Here is a 13,957-nt window from a genome sequence, read left to right on the forward strand (position 1 = left end):
AAAAAAAGATGAAGCAGAGTGGAACAGACATTTGATTGTTTTGTCAGGATCTCCAAGATTCAGCTGTCTATGGCCTGGACTTGAGTGTGACTTGGGTTCTCATTCACCACCCAGCATTCTTGTAGCATTCCAATCATGCTGTATTCCTCAGGTTGTGATTGACCCTCTAAGGTGATTCCTTACAGTCAATGCCAAATATCCCAGGAGGTCATACAATTTCCTCATAACTGCCTATCAGCTTTCATGGAGCACTGATCTCTTAGAAAATGAGGCATTAATGGCTATCTTCTTAATGAACATCCCACCCCAAGTGCTGTACACTGCAAAACTTGAAGACACTACAGTATGAAGAACTTAGTGGAGACCTCTATTGGCTTTGCCTGAATCAGATTTCATATTGCACAGCTCTATTTTCATGGCACCCTTGGGTATCTATCAGTTGGAGAATGCTATTCCTCAAAGTAATAAAAGCAGCAGATGCTGGAAAAAATACTGGAACCACTCAGTAATTGGATAACATCTATGGTGCTGTACAGAGAATTAATATTTCTCGTTTATATTCCTGAATTTTCAGAAAAAAGATTTAAAAAGCAACAAGTGTTTAGTAAGTTACAAAGAAAGATGGAGGGTTAGTGAAAACAAAGGAAACATCTGTGATGAGGCAGAGACAAAGTTTATATGGGTAGCATTATTTTCAGTGCTGGTAAAAGGAGACACAAAAGAAAAATATTGTTGTTTAGTTTACCCGTACCTTGACAAGTTAACAATGTAGTGATGGGAAATCAATGGAGCATTTTTTGATAGCGATTTTTATACAATTTGTCTGTGTCAGCTTTGGAACAACTACTGCTTCGAATGAGCACTCATCATTAAATTCCAGTTTTTAAATTTGATAAATGGTTATCAATGCTTATAAGATGTATTTTCTCCAAACCCAACCAATAATGTGAATTGCCTTTTTTCAGTCAATATCAGCATATTAAACTTTAAGAAATAATTCTCTTTAGTTCATTTTCAGGATGTGGTGTCCTTATTTATCTTTGCTAGGTGGTGTTGAGCAGCTTTCCTGAACAATTCTGAAACTGTTCTGAAGCTGATAGGTTGAAGGTTCTTACACACTTCGATAGGAAGTTCCTAGATATAGACCTAGCAGCAGTAAAGGTCAGATGGGTGATATCTTTCCAAGTCAGTATTGTTCATGACTTGCAAGGGAATCTGCAGTTTGTGGAGTTTCCCTGCATGGGCTGCCCTTGTCTTTCCAAGTATCAGGTTGGGATGTGATTTTGGAGTAACCTTAGTGATTAATGGCACATACAGTAGTTCCTGTGGAGGAAATGGATGTTTAAGATGGTTTATAGGATGTCTTTCGAGTGGACTGCTTTGTCCTGGATGGTGCTAAGATTTTTGACTGTGTTGTCACTTCACTAATGCAGATAAATGGAGTGTATTCCGTCACATATGGAGTGTATTCTTGACTTATGCATGGTAGATGGTGGAAAGGCAGTGAGGCTTAGACATTGGGCATTTGCTATAGGATACCCAGCCTCTGTCCTGCTCTGGTATTGGTGTGGCTGCTCCAATGGAGTGTCTGGTTAGTGGTGACTCCTAGGATATTGACTATGTCAATTCTGCAGTGATAATGCCATTGAGCGATAAGGACAGATGATTATACTCTGTCGGGAATGATTAGAACTTGGTTCTTTTGTGGTTAGAATGTTACTTGTTGCTTATCAGTTCATGTCTGAATGTTGTTTAGACACTGTTGAATGTGGGCACTGGCATTTTCATTTCCTGAAGAGTTGCATCACTTCATCATCAGTGAACTATTTTGGCTTTATACAGGTGGATCATTGATGAACCAGCAGTGGCTTGTTGGCACTAGTACATTGTACTGACGAACTTCTGCAATGATGTCCTGAAGCTGGAATGATTGAACTCCCGTCATCACAACCACCTTCACTAATTGTGTTTTCCCTTTGGTGAACAATGACTTGAGACACTTCAAATTCTTTTTTTCTTTCATTGTTTTAATCATCTACTATTTCAACAGAAGTCACCTAATGAAGAGTAGCCTAAAACTATAATAAATGAATTATGCTAATGACTGTTAATGAATTTGTATTTTGTAGGTGTTGCAAGGTGCACAGTTAATTGCAGTAGCTTCTGCTGAACATCAAACCAGTGGAGTAGATGGATCACCATTGCAGGGAAGTGACATCCAAGTGCAATATGTACAGCTTGCACCAATAGCAGATCATGCTACAGCAACGCAAGTGAGTAAGAATGTGGATGAAGTCAGCTGATAACTTTTCATTTTTGTTATTTGCCTTAATGAAGAAACATTGGCTCCAGTAATGTAACTTAAGTTTAAAATATACTGACTAGATGGGTCAAATGGGTTGTTTCTGTGCTGCAGTGTTCTGATTCTTTCCAGATTTGAATTGTATGATGATCGAGTGATTATTAGTACTGATTTGTAGGTAAAGGAGCATTCTTTTTAATCTTCTGGGAAGAATTCTGAAAAAAATATTATTTTAATGAAAAGAGCAGAAAAAGAAGCAGAGGGAAGGGAGTTGGCCCTACTCCTCTTTAGACAGAGACCTCACTATCCTGGAAGAGATTTATAACAGGAGGGAGGACTTTTTTTGTTTTAGTTGCACCAGAAAACAGTCGACAGGAACAATTACACTCTCCTAGGAGGAGATGATGATAGAAACGAGCTTTAAGAAGTTCTGGTACAAAATGACGCAAGGTAGGAAGAAATCTCATAACTTGAGCAAACTGTGAAAGGGAGAGCTCAACACCTATACTTGCTGTACAGCTTTTAGCCACAATATCATGACCAATAAGGTACCATACTACCTTCATCTGATTACCACTCACCACCACCACCATCTTCAAAGACAAGCAAGCAGTCTCCTCCCTTCATTTCACAGTCAGAACCAGGGAGAGGTACTTTCTCTTCCTCTCCAGCATTTACAGAGAGACATGTCCTTTCTCTTCCCTCCCACAGATGTGGATAGAACCCCTTTCCTTCTTCCACACATGTTTGGAGACCCATTCAAGTAAGACAGCTTAATTTTATAAATGTACAGTCTTTATCTTAGCCTCAGGTGGCAATGAAATCAACCTTCGTCACTTTGGACAGAATGAGTAGCCTCAATGGGGAATGCAATGGACATTGCCAAAATGGATTTGGGAAATTTAAAAAGCTGGTTGACATTTTTGTGAGTTTTATGTAATAAGAGATTTTCTGTTAGCATGGATGTTTGGAATCTTAGCACATCCCCTGGTTTGTGAAATTTTCAGTTTCATAACATTAACTCCACCTTTCAATTTTTTGACCTCATTGAGCTTTATGTGTTTTTAAATGAACCCTCTTTGAGATGGAGCTAGGTCAACAAATTGTTCCGTGATCATTTAAATATGCATTAGGACACATCAGATTTAAAATTCACAACTCTCCATTTCAAACCAGTCATCAAAAGCACTGGTATGAATTAACTTACTGGTCAAGTGTGCTGGCTCCTTGGGTTCCACAGGTGGATATATTGGTGGTAGTTGTACCACTATCAAGAAAACTTAGCATGTTATCCCACGACTGCACTTTGCAAAGTCTGATTATCTGTCTGTACTTGCAATTCCCAGCATTTAGGCAGAGACTAAAGACCGCAACGTTAGAGTCAAGACTAAGAAGGTAACATCAAGGGAGACAGAGGGACACTTACAGTCGGTGGACTGGATAATATTCAGGGATTCGCCTTTGAGTCTGAATGGATATGCTACAGTTGTCACTGATTTCATTAAAACCTGCGTAGGTGAAGGTGCCTTCGAGAACGTACTGGACATACCCAAGTCAAAAGCCATGGATGAAGGAAATTTGTAATCTGCTGAGGGCTAGATCTGTGCATTCAAGACTGGTGATCTAGATCTACAGTATACAAGGAGTCTAGGTATGACCTGTGGAAGGCTATCTTGAGAGCGAGAAATAATTTTGGTTGAGGATGCACATCAGCTCTAGCATGGTTTGCTGGCCATTTCTTCCTACAAAGTGAAACCCAGCATCATGAACGGCTGTGATGCTTCACTCTCAGATGAGCTCAGTGCCTTTTATGCATGCTTTGAAAGGGCGAATAAAACCACATGTAAGTGAATCCCTGTAGCATCCAGTGACCCTGTGTTTTCTATCTCAGAGGCCAATGCCATGGTAGCATAGCAGTTAGCACAACATTATTACTGCTCAGGCCGTTGGAGTTTGGAGTTCAATTCTGATGTTCTCTGGAACGAAGCTCTGTGCATCCCCCCATGGAATATGTGGGTTTTCCTCTGATGTTCCAGTTTCCTCCCTAAGTCCCAACATGTACTGGTAGGGTGGATTAATCAGTCATTGTAAATTTCCCTGTGATTAATCCTAATCCCCTAACCCGGATTATATCAGGGTTGTCAGGGGTTGCTGGGGCTGCGTGGCTCAAAGAGCCAAAAGGGCCTATTCTGTGCTGTACCTCTAAATAAATAAACCTCTTTCAAGAGGGTGAACGCTCGCAAGGCGTCAGACCCTGATGGTGTACTTGGTAGGGCTCTGAAATTCTGTGCCAATCAACTGGCAGGAGTATTCGAGCATATCTTCAATCTCACTGCTGCAACTGGAGGTTCCCACTTGCTTCAAAGAGACAACAATTATACCATTGCTCAAGAAGAGCAGTGTGGTCTGCCTCAATGATGATCACCCAGTGGCATTCACATCTACTATGATGAAGTGCTTGGGTCATGGCTAGAAACAACTCCTGCCTAAGCAAGGACCTAGACCTGATGTAATTTGCCTATCACCACAATATATCTACAGTGGATGCAATCTCACTGGCTCTCCATGAGACCTTGGACGACCTGGTCAATTATGTCATGCTGCTGTTTATTGACTGTAGCTTGGCATTCAACACAATCATACTCTCAGTTCTAATCAAAAAGTTTCAAAACCTGGGCCTCTCTGTACCTCCCTCTGTAACTGGATCCTTGACTTCCTCACAGGGAGCCCATATTCTGCAGATCAGAAATAACATCTCCTCGCTTTCACCTCAAGGATGTGGCTTAGCCCACCGCGCTACTCTCTCTACACCCACGGTTGTGTGGCTAGGCACAGATTAAACACCATCTATAAATTTGCTGATGACACAGCTTTTGTTGGCAGAATTTCAGATGGTGGTGAGGAGGTGTATAGGAACAAGATAGGTTAGTTGATTAAGATAGGTCACAGCAACAACCTTGCACTCAGTGTCAGTAAGACCAAGGAATTGACTGTGGACTTCAGGAAGGGAACATCACAGAAGTACACAATTCATCCAGGGATCTGAAGTGGAGAGAATGAGCAGTTTCAAGTTCTTGGGTGTCAACATCTCTAAGGATCTATCTTGGGCCCAACCTGTTGTGGAAATTACAAAGAAGACATGACAGTGACTATATTTCATTGGGTGTTTGAGGAGAAGTTGTATTCACCAAAGACTCTAACAAATTTCTACAGGTGAACCGTGGAGACCATTCTAACTGGTTGTATCACCACCTGGCATGGAGGGGCCATTCCACAGGGTCAGAAAAAGCTGAAGAAAGTAGTAAACTCAGCCAGCTGCATTGTGGGCACTACCCTCTCCAGCATCGAGGGCACCTTCAAAAAGTGATGCCTGAAAAAGGGTGGCATCTTTCATTAAGGTCCTCCATCACCCAAGACATGCCCTCTTCTCATTGCTACCATCAAGGAGGTGGTACAGAATCAGAATCAGACTTTAATTGCCAAGTACCTGTGCAGATACAAGGAATTTACTTCCGGCAGATGTTGTCTCTCTGCTCATAACAATAAAATGATAAATATAAATGAAAATATAGATTATACATACAGGTAGTGCAATCCAAGTAATATTTAGCCGACAGTTAACTGGCAGTTAACTGTTCAGCAAAGTGACTGCAGTAGGGGAAAAACTTCTCCAGTGCCTATTAATCTTGGTCTGGAGGGATCTGAAGTGCCTACCAGACGGAAGCAGTTCAAACAGTCCGTGCGCAGGATGGAAGGAGTCCTTTATGATGTTCCCCGCCCTCTTCTTCAACCTGGAAGAGTACAGGTCCACAATAGAGGGCAGGGAGGCTCCAATGATGCGCTCGGCAGTCCTCACTGTGCGCCGTAGTCTGGTTCTATCCTGCTTGGTGGCGGCTCCAAACCACACAGTGATGGAGGTGCATAGGACAGACTCAATGACTACAGTATAGAACTGCAGCAGCAATTCCTGAGGCAGACCATATTTCCTCAAGAGCCGCAGGAAGTACATCGCTGCTGGGCCTTCTTCAGGATGGAGCTGATGTTCTGCTCCCACTTCAGATCCTGAGAGATAGTGGTTCCCAGGAACCTGGAGTTCTCCACGGTGGACACTGGGCTGCTGAGGACTGTGAGGGGAGACATAATGGGGGGATGTCTCCTGAAATCCACTATCATCTCCTTTGTCTTGAGCGTGTTCAGCTCCAGATTGTTCCGACTGCACCCGAGCGCCAGTTGGTCCACCTGCTGTCGATATGCAGACTCATCATTGTTCTGGATGAGTCCGATGACGGTGGTGTCATCTGCAAACTTCAAAAGCTTCACATAGGGGTTGGAGGAGGTGCAGTCATTGGTGTAGATGGAGAACAGCAGTGGAGAGAGGACATACCCTGGGGGGCGCTGGTGTTGGTGATTCGAGTATCCGAGGTGACCTGTCCCATCCTTACCTGCTGACTTCTGTTGGTCAGGAAGCTGTAAATCCAATCACAGGAGCTTGAAGACACACACTCAATGTTTCAGGAACAGCTTCTTCCCCTCAACCATCAGATTTCTAAATGGACGATGACCCATGAACGCTATCTCACTTCTTCACCCTCTCTTTGTGCACTATTTATTTATTTGTTAATATATAAAATATATTGCAATTTATAGTTTTTATTACCATATATTGCAATGTACTGTTTCTGCAAAACAACAAATTTCATGAAGTATGCCAGTGATATTAAACCTGATTCCGATTGAGATTTATTTAATGTAAAATGATTATGATAAATACAGATCTTTGTTTCCCATGCATTCTAGTTCTCATCAACATATTAAGAAGGTGACAAATTGAATTAGAAAATCTAGATTATTGTTTTCCACCTATTAAGTAATTGAATTAGTTCAGCAGGTAAACTATTTTAATATTTCACAGGATTAGGAATAAACTTCATGTACTAGGTGTGGGCATCCATGGTGAAGCTAGCATTTATTGCTCACCTCATATCAGCTTGAGGATGTTGCGGTGAGTCATCTTGATTCCTTGCAGTTGATCTGTTGATGGTACACTTACATTGTTGTTGGGTAGTAAGCTGCACAACTTGGAGACACTGATAATGAAAGAGCAGCTACCGTAAATGTTTCCAAGTCAGGACTTTGTAGATCTTGAGAGGGATATTAATAGTCTGTAGCATATTCATGTACCTGTTGTCATGTACTTTTAGATAGTAGAGGTCATGCGTTTGTGAGAGAGTGGATTAATTTTGAGCACAGCTTTAGCTCTATAATCATTGCTTATAGTACCTTTCTGTTTTATTTTCTTAGCCTAATCTAATCATTTGCCCCAATTCACCCTCCAGTCACCCTGTGATTTCTCCCCAAATTTATTCCTCCTTGATATTCCCTCTCTGTAATGGGTGTATTCAATGGGCCAAGCTGTGCATTGCCTAAGGTCCTAGAGTGACAACTTGAACATCCCTTGTTTAGAGAAAAAGCAAATCAGTTCAAGCAGCATACGCATTCTTTGATAGGGTGATTGACGCACTCAATAATGGGTGCAAACAGGAATTAGAAAAGTACTTAGTGAAACCATTGCTGATATGGGGAAAATACAAGGAAATTGAAGTGCAGAGGGATTGACTAGATTATTCTTTGAAAGAACCAGTGCATATAAGATGTACTGAATACCCTTAATCTTTTCTGCACCATTTCATAATGTGATGTTTACAATTAAAGGAAAATTATCACAATGAATAAAAAGTAAAATCTCTCAGAATTGGATAAGTCTATGGATTATAGCAGCATTGACTGGTTCTATAAATAAACAAGCTTTGGGTCTTTGACAGAAAATTAAAATGGTTTATTTTTGTAAACCTATAATTTACCCTCTAGCTAATATACGTTTAACATTTTAAAGATATATATTTAAAGTAATGCTTATTTGATGAATAACAGTTGTGGTTTCTATCAAATCCATCTGTATGGTAATGTGGCCATGTTTTTTTTGCAACTGAGCTTAGTGTATTTCAAAATATAGATTTTTTTTAGGCTACTGCTTTTGGCATGATTTTATCAATAAAGAACAGAGAGTACAGATTACTGGCAGATGTAGCAGACGTGCAGTGTTCCAAAGTCTGTGGAGGTGATTGTAAGCCTTTGCCAAAATACTGAGCCAATTGGAATTTCACTAGTTTGATTGTACTTGTGCATAGTCAGCTTATCTTGGTGTGAGGTTTGGATTAGTTTTCAAAGTGATTAAACTCTGTCTTTTCTGCCTGGAATCTTTTTTTTTGCTTTTGTTACCTTTCAGGAAAAGAAATATAAATGCATAAATCTGATGACAGTATTTTTATATATTCTGTAACTTCACTCTCTGGAGTTTAAAAATGAGTCTATAAGTTCAAGATGAACCCCAAAACACCTTACAAGTTTTTTGATAAGGATTAACTTTTGTATTACAGAGGTTAGGAATGTAATTCAAAAACAATGCTCAGTCATGAATTGGAATTGGTTTACAGTATTATTGTCGCATGTATTAAGGTACAGTGTAAAGCTTGTCTTGCATACTGTTCATATCATTACACAGTGCATTGAGATAGTACAAGGAAGACAAATAACAGAATGCAGCTACAGAGGGAGTGCAGTGCAGGTAATCAATAAGGTGCAAGATCATAACGAGGTAGGTTGTGAGGTCAAGAGTTCAAGAATGAAGTCTTGTCCGACGAGGGAACCGTTTAATAATCTTATAATAGTAGAGTAAAACATGTCCTTGAGCCTGGTGCTGTGTGTTCTCATGCTTTTTGTATCTTCTACCTAATGGAAGAGGGACGAAGAGAGAATGTGCAGAGTGGGTAGTGTCTATGATTAATGTAGCTGCTTTACTGGAGTATAGGCAGAGTCCATGGAGGAGAGGCTGGTTTCCCTGATCCGTTGAGCTGTGTCCACAATTTCCTGCAGGTTTTTGTGGTTACTTGCAGAGCAGTTGCCATGCAAAGCCATTATGCATCCAGATAGGATGGTTTGCATGGCACACAATTAAAATTAGTATGGGCTGTTGGGACACGATAAATTTCTGCAGCCTCTTGAAGAAGTAAAGGAATTAGTGAGTTTTCTTGGCTGTGACATCTATATGGCTGGATCAGGACATGCTATTAGAGATAGTCAGTCCTAGGAGCTTGAAGTTCTCATCGCTCTCAGCATCTACAAAGTACAATGTTGATGTAAACAAAAACATATACAGTGCCTCCTTCCTGAAAACAATGACTGGCTCTTTTGTTTTGCTGACATTGAAAGAAGGGTTTTCTCATAGCACAATATTACTAAATTCTCTATGTCCTACCTGTACTCCCCGCTTATTATATTTGAGATAGGCTCCACTACAGTGGTATTATTTGAAAGTATAGGTAGTTTAAACCGAATTTGACCATGCAGTCATGAGTAGAGTAGGGGGCTGAGCTTGTAACTTAGTGGATCACCCGTGTTTAGAGTAATCAAGCTAGAGGTGTTGCTGTGTATCCTTACTGACTGTAGTCTATTGGTCAGGAAGTCAAGGATCCAGTTGCAGAAGGAAACCTTGACTCACATGGTCTGGTGCTTGGTGATATTTGGAATTATAGCATTGAAGGCAGAGTCCATAAACAATGGTCAGTGTTTTTACTTTTCAGATACTCCAGGGATGAGTGTAGTGCTAGGGAGATTGTGCCAGTGAAAGATCTGTTTTGGAAGCAGGTGAATTGCAATGGGTTGAGGCTGTCTGGAAGGCTGGACCGAATATGTTGGGATGGGTGATCTTCATCTTAAGCCCCCCCCCCCGCCCCCACTGACAGCAGCTCACCAGAGTCCTCTGCCCTGTAACAGTCTTTCAAGTTGTCCTCAGGTGAAGCTCTTCTTCAAAGATCCTCCTTCTCCCTGGGCTGAGGTGCTTGGAGCTTCTGTTGGCATTTCAGTAACTGGGATTTTGCAGGATGGGATTGCTAGCCCCATGCCCAACCATCCTCCACTCCCAGCCTGGATTGGGACCATCCATGGAAGAGTTGGGATGGATGGTGACAAACCCATTTCCTTCTGTTTGAAACATGCATAGAATGTGTTGAGCTCATCAGAAAGCTTATAAAATGCTTTAAGCACAGAAAGTGTTAAATTACTCCAATGTGGTAGAGCATATTGAGTGTTGGTGAGAGGGATTATAAAAAACAAAGTGGTGTGTTGGAATAGTTTTAACGGTTTTGAAACTCTGGAGGGGTAGTAGAGTTTAGAGAGTACAGAGAGCCAAGGCAGGATGGTGGCACTCATATTGACTTTTAATGCAGTATCCTGCTGAAGTCCCATTTTCCATGGCTGGTGATGGCTGCCCCTGTAATGCTCTCTTTGTGGAGTTCAATGCAGAAGCTGATTATTTCCCAGCTTAAAAACTGTCAGGCAGGGAAACCTGCTACTGAGTCGTCTACTGCTAGAAAAAGCCTGGTGTAATTACATTCAATATGGAAATTCAGATGCAGGAAACGTGACAGTTTATTTATTTGTTAATTGAAATTAGTGTGCAAATATGTCTTTAATGTTTAAAATGGTCAGACATTTGTAATCAATAAGAAAATACAAATGGCTGAGCACGTGGCTGACTGGGCAGTGGTTGCTGCATTCCTTTTCCACTCACTGTGGCTAGGTTTCCCACACTACCTACCCCCTCACCAGGGCCCCAGTTACCCTGCTCCCTTTCCACTCACTCGGCACTCTGTTCTTGCACTCCCTTCACTTGCTGGAGCCCTGGTTTCTGAGCTTCAATTTCTTTGATTCCAGAGAGGAGGGATATTTTTGATAAGATTAGCTTGGAGAAACTGAGCTGTTTCCTTTCATATGAAGAAAGTTGAAAAGAAATGCAAGAAAGATATACCAGATTACTAAAAAAATGGATTACAAAAACAAAGAAAAACTATTCTCAATAACTGATTGTACAGTGCCTGGAACACAGCTTTAAGCTTTTGTTGACGAGATTATGGGGAGTACTGGCTCTTGGAACTCTTGGGGAGTTTCTTGGAACTCACTGCCTACAAACTGGTAGAAGCGAAGAAAAGGAAACTGGATGTGCATGAGCAAAATAAACTTGCAAGGCTGTGAGGTTTAAGGGAGAGAATGGAACCAAAATACACGAGAAGACTGTAGCATCTGTAATGATAAAAGGATTGGCAGAGAGACAGACGTAGACTGCTTCATATTATTAAGAAATTTGGAATATTGGGAGCAATGTATTCAAGATTGAATGTAGGAGAAATAAACAAGTAAGTAAGCCAAAACATTTTACAGAGAGAATTTTGAGCTATCATATTATTCCATTTCTAAAGTTAGTGGTTGAAGCAGAAGCTTTACTAAAGTTCATATTAATTGAATAGTCAAATAAAAGGGAACAGGATAAATGGATATAGGAATGGAACACAAACGACTCTGAAGGTCTGTACAAGGTGGTGGCATGCTTGGACTCAGCAGCCACTCTGGCTCCAACCAACGGTGAAATTTTTTGTCATGTTCACCTTTTCCATGACCCCAAAACAATCTGCAAATCTACTTCACCAGCAAGTGGAGTAATACAAGTGCTGTTCAATTGTGGATGAACGCAGGGAGCGGGCTCTCACTGCACGACTTACTACAGCTACTTGTGAAGAGCCCATTGGAAGCAGCGTGCTCGAACACTAAAGCACAGTAAGTGCACCAGAATTAAAGTGAGTTTCAAAACAAATCCCTGCAAGCTTGCACTCTCACCAATTCTACTCGCTAATGTCCAATCGCTCGTAAATAAACTGGATTACCTGCGTCGGAACCAGTAGGAGATGAAGGACTGTTGTACAGTCGTCCTGACAGAAACATGGCTTTAAGACACTATTCCATATTCAGCCATCCAGATAGAAGGCCTAATCTCCTTTCAGGCGGACAGACTGGACTCGTGAAGGGGGACCGTGTATCTGCATAAATAAAACACTGGTGTGTGAACAGCCAGGTAGGTGGTAATGTCCCACTGCTTATCATGTTAGAGTTTTTAATGGTGAAGTGCACCCCTCTCCCCACATGCTAGTGCCTGGGAATTGTTGCATTGCAGGAGTTCTCCAGTGCAATCTGCAATCTTGAAGTCACTCACCCTTCATTGTCGCTGGTGACCAATCATGACAGTTTAACAGTCCTGCCAAAATTCTACCAGCACAAGGACCTTGCAGCCAGAGGAGAGAATATACAGTATTAGACCTGGTTTATACCAACATTCGTGGAACCTACAAGGTTATCTTCCACCTTCACCTTGGATACTCAGACCACATATCAATTTTGCTAATCCTTCAATGCAGACCACTGGTTAAACAAGTCAAATCTGTTGGCAGGGAGATCAGGACATGGCCAGAAGTTGCTACCTCAGCACTGCCAGACTGCTTCAAAGGCTCAGACGGGAGCATATTGAGAGAGGTGGCTACCTATGATGATCACGTCAACATTGATGAATTTGCGGGATTGGTGACTGGCTACATAAAGTGCATTGAGGACGTTACCGTGATTGAACACTACTGCACTGCTTCGGGATCGGGATGCTGCTTTTAACTCGGGACAGGATGACTAAAGTCAGCAGGAGCTGCACTCTCCTGTGTCATCAGGGAGGCAAAGGCACTTTTATGACACCAGGGACACATGGTGTATGTGGCAAGGTATACGAGCCATAATTGATTACAAGTCCACAGTGACGACACCTCACTTCTTGATAGGTTGAATGCCGATGTTTTTGTTGAGTGGTTTGCCAAGCTGGTTTGTTAGCTTGCAGACATTTCATTACCCAGCTAGACAACATCATCAGTGCAACTTCGAATGAAATGTTGGTAATTGCTTGTCTTTTATGTGTCCTGTGATAGTCAGTTTGCATGTGTGTGCAGGTATATGTGCCCTTTCTATTGGTTACCGATTATGTAATCTGTGATTGGTTGGTTAAAATCTGATTGGATGATAATTGTTGTCCGAGCTGTGTTAGTTAACCGTTATGTAGGATTAATGTCATCCTCTTTAATTGACGTGTGTTATCAGTTGTGAATTGGCTCTTGGCTCTGGACTGATGACTTAACGCTGAAGTGGGACGTAAACTGGGTTCATTTCAACGTGCTTGTGGAGAACAAAGCCTCTAAGAATTCTCGGGCTTCTTGTTGATGGGCTTGGTCTGGGATAGTCACAATGGTCCAGTCGAATTGATGTGCTTCGCTGTCACAATGTATAGATGCGAGGGAAAGCTGATCATGATGGCTTACAGCTAGTTGGTGTGTTGATAGCTTCCGACCAGTCTATCCAATATAATGCTTGTTGCATTAAGGTTTACATCCCACTTCAGTGTCAAGTCTTCAGTGCAGAGCCAAGAGCCAATTCACACCTGATTACACACGTCAATCAATGAAGACAACATTAATCCTACATAACAGTTGACTAACAGAGCCTGGACAACAATTATCATCTAATCGGATTTTAACGAACCAATTACAGATAGAAATGGCACATACACCCACACACACATACAAACAGACACTGGACACATAAAAGACAAACAATGTAGATCACCAACATTTCATTTAAAGTTGCACTGATGATGTTGCCTAGCTGAGTAATGAAACGTCAGCTCGGCGAGCCATTTAACAACAACATCCTCAACCCGAGCTACAAATCTTT

General features: G+C 41.5%; 1 protein-coding gene across 8 annotated transcripts in view; it reads left to right on the forward strand.

The window, feature by feature from the left end:
* Positions 1-13,957, forward strand: part of banp (BTG3 associated nuclear protein) — a 190,204-nt gene that overhangs the window by 161,925 nt on the left and 14,322 nt on the right. For 7 of the 8 annotated variants that reach the window (XM_059993019.1, XM_059993016.1, XM_059993021.1 and 4 more), the window contains one exon: positions 2,130-2,273. In XM_059993019.1, the coding sequence (XP_059849002.1) occupies positions 2,130-2,273 (144 nt within the window). Of the gene's footprint in view, positions 1-2,129; positions 2,274-3,648; positions 3,698-13,957 lie in introns of all 8 variants that reach the window. The other variant, XM_059993023.1, reaches the window with a different exon arrangement.

This window comes from Hypanus sabinus, chromosome 17 (assembly GCF_030144855.1).
Source record: "Hypanus sabinus isolate sHypSab1 chromosome 17, sHypSab1.hap1, whole genome shotgun sequence".
Taxonomy (NCBI): Eukaryota; Metazoa; Chordata; class Chondrichthyes; order Myliobatiformes; family Dasyatidae; genus Hypanus; species Hypanus sabinus.